Below are 2,515 nucleotides of genomic sequence, written 5' to 3'. Positions count from 1 at the left end.
ATCAAAAGTCAGATTTTGGGAATTCTACCCTTTGAAGAAGGTAGCTTGCCTGTTAGGTACCTCGGTGTCCCATTGGTCTCGACGAGATTAGTATATAAGGATTGCAAAATTCTTGTAGAAAGGGTGAAACAAAAGGTCAAGGATTGGAAGAACAAGTTTCTTTCATTTGCGGGCAGGGTTTAACTTATCATTTCTGTTCTTAAACCCATGCAGGTTTATTGGGCTTCGGTTTTCATCCTTCCGGATGCTATTATCAAGGATATTGAAAAAATCTTGCGCGGTTTCCTTTGGTGCCAGGGAGAGATGAAAAGAGGAAAAACCAAAGTTAAATGGGATGACTTATGTAAGCCGAAGGATGAAGGAGGGTTGGGCTTGAAGAGGTTGAAACATTGGAATGTGGCTTTAATGTCGACTCATATCTGGAGCATTATTACTCGTAAGGAGTCGTTGTGGGTTCGATGGATTCATATGTACAAACTAGAGGGTACGAATTTCTGGAATGCTCCTATAAAAGCCGATGCTAGTTGGAGTTGGAGGAAAATTTTATGCATGCGGACTACTATTCGTGGATATATAACACATGTGATCGGTAATGGCCGGATGACGAACGCTTGGTATGATAACTGGTGTTCGATCAGCCCCCTTTCAGAGATAGTTTCGAGTCGTGATATCTATGGTATTGGTTCAACTCACCAGGCTAGAGTATGAGACATAATTCATGGTACTTCATTCATTTGGCCGTCTGAATGGTACATCAAATATCCAGCTATTCAAAACATTGCTACTCCAGTTTTAGTAGCAGACAATGATACAATTAAGTGGAAAGGGATCGATGATAATCTTCATGGCTTTTTCGTTGGGATTGTCTGGAATTCTATTCGACCTCGAGCTCCTCAGGTTCCATGGTTCGATTTGGTGTGGTATTCGCAATGCATCCCAAGGCATGCGTTTTTGTTGTGGCTTGTAATGGGGGAAAGACTAAAAACACAAGACAAGTTGAAGTCGTGAGAAATTCAAAGAGGAATGATCATGCTGTGCCCGCTCTGTAAACTGGTCCCAGACTCTCACAACTATTTATTCTTTGAATGCAACTTTTCTTCTTTGGTTTGGGAAAAGGTATGTCAAGTGCTAAATGAGCCGATTAAAGGTACCAATTGGTCATATATTAGCTCTGTTTTAGCTCCCATAGCAGGGCGTAATAGGGCTAATGTGGTGGTAACTAAACTATGTTTTGCTGCTTCAATTTATTACGTATGGCAAGAACGCAATAACCGATTGTTTGCTAAGGAAAGTCGCTCAACGGACAAGCTGTTTGAGATCATTTTTTCTACTGTCCGAATGAAGATGTTAACTATCAAATTTAAAGATTCGAGAGACGTTGCGAAGATGAAAGTTGCTTGGCATTTAAGCTAGGCGTTTGTTTCTTTTTGTTTCCTATTTTTGGTGGTGTTTCTAGTTGGTTTCTTTTCGTTTCCTTCTAGGTTAGTTATGTTATCATTTTGCAACAAGATTCACTTGTAGCTTTTGAACTTCATTGTATCGATTTTTTTTATTTTTAATAATATTCACCGGGTAGAACCTTTTACCAAAAAAAAAAAAAAATATTTAACAAGATCGAAGGATTTTTCAACAAATGAATGATTAATCCCTTGATTAGATGTTCCGAACCGTGGATATCCAACATGTAAATACGTCATCGAAAATTGCTTTACTATTTGAAATTCAAATAGTCCATATGTTGCAGGTTCTCAATTTTGAAAGAATTCCCGCCAAGAAAATAGATCTTGGTGTAGGTAATGAACTTCGGGTAATCAAATAGCGAAAACCAATTAAACTGGGAATGATAAGTAGATCCAGCGTGTTGAGGGCAAAATAGAACACCATCATAGAACTCTTTGCTATGACAAATGGCTTATGACACAACAATAATAACCCACACACCAACCCTTGTAAGTTACAGCAAAATGTTATTATTCATAACAATTATTGCGCCGAGTGAGTATTTAACGCAATCATTTGTAGCTTCTGAATGATAAACGAGGTTGAATTAAATTCTTTTCTATCGAACAAATTTAATTTAAAATACTTTTTAAATCATTTAGCACCGTCAATTTCTTATATACCCTCCTTAAATTACATCATTTAGTTTTTATCCTTTTTTTTGTTGTTGCAAAAATAATAAAAATGTATTCAAAAAGATCGGTGGATTTTTAAACATATAAATGAATAATCTCTTAATTTGATGTTCCGACCCGTGGATATCCAACATGTAAATACGCCATTGAAAATTGTTTGATCTTTGAAATGCAAATAGCTCATATGTGTCAGGTTCCATTTTCGGAAAAATTCCCCCCAAGAAGATGGATCTTGGTGTAGGTGTTTTTACATGAGCGTTCATCTAGGGGTGTGCACCATTTGGTTTCAAACCGAATAAACCGAATATCGAATCGAATCCCAACCAAAACAATCAAACCGAATTTTTTAAACGGATTTCGGATCGATCGAAACCGAAACC

General features: G+C 37.2%; 1 protein-coding gene across 1 annotated transcript; it reads left to right on the top strand.

Moving 5' to 3' along the window:
* The first annotated feature begins 207 nt into the window (after positions 1–207).
* On the top strand, positions 208–1,413 carry LOC139868809 (uncharacterized). Its single transcript, XM_071857151.1, has 3 exons — positions 208–676; positions 767–897; positions 1,117–1,413. The coding sequence occupies exons 1-3, from the start codon at positions 208–210 to the stop codon at positions 1,411–1,413; spliced, it is 897 nt and encodes a 298-aa protein (XP_071713252.1).
* Positions 1,414–2,515: the final 1,102 nt, after the last annotated feature.

This window comes from Rutidosis leptorrhynchoides, chromosome 9, assembly GCF_046630445.1.
Source record: "Rutidosis leptorrhynchoides isolate AG116_Rl617_1_P2 chromosome 9, CSIRO_AGI_Rlap_v1, whole genome shotgun sequence".
NCBI lineage: Eukaryota > Viridiplantae > Streptophyta > Magnoliopsida > Asterales > Asteraceae > Rutidosis > Rutidosis leptorrhynchoides.
The sequence above is the reverse complement of the archived record's forward strand: the minus strand, read 5'-3'. Positions and strand labels throughout refer to the sequence as shown.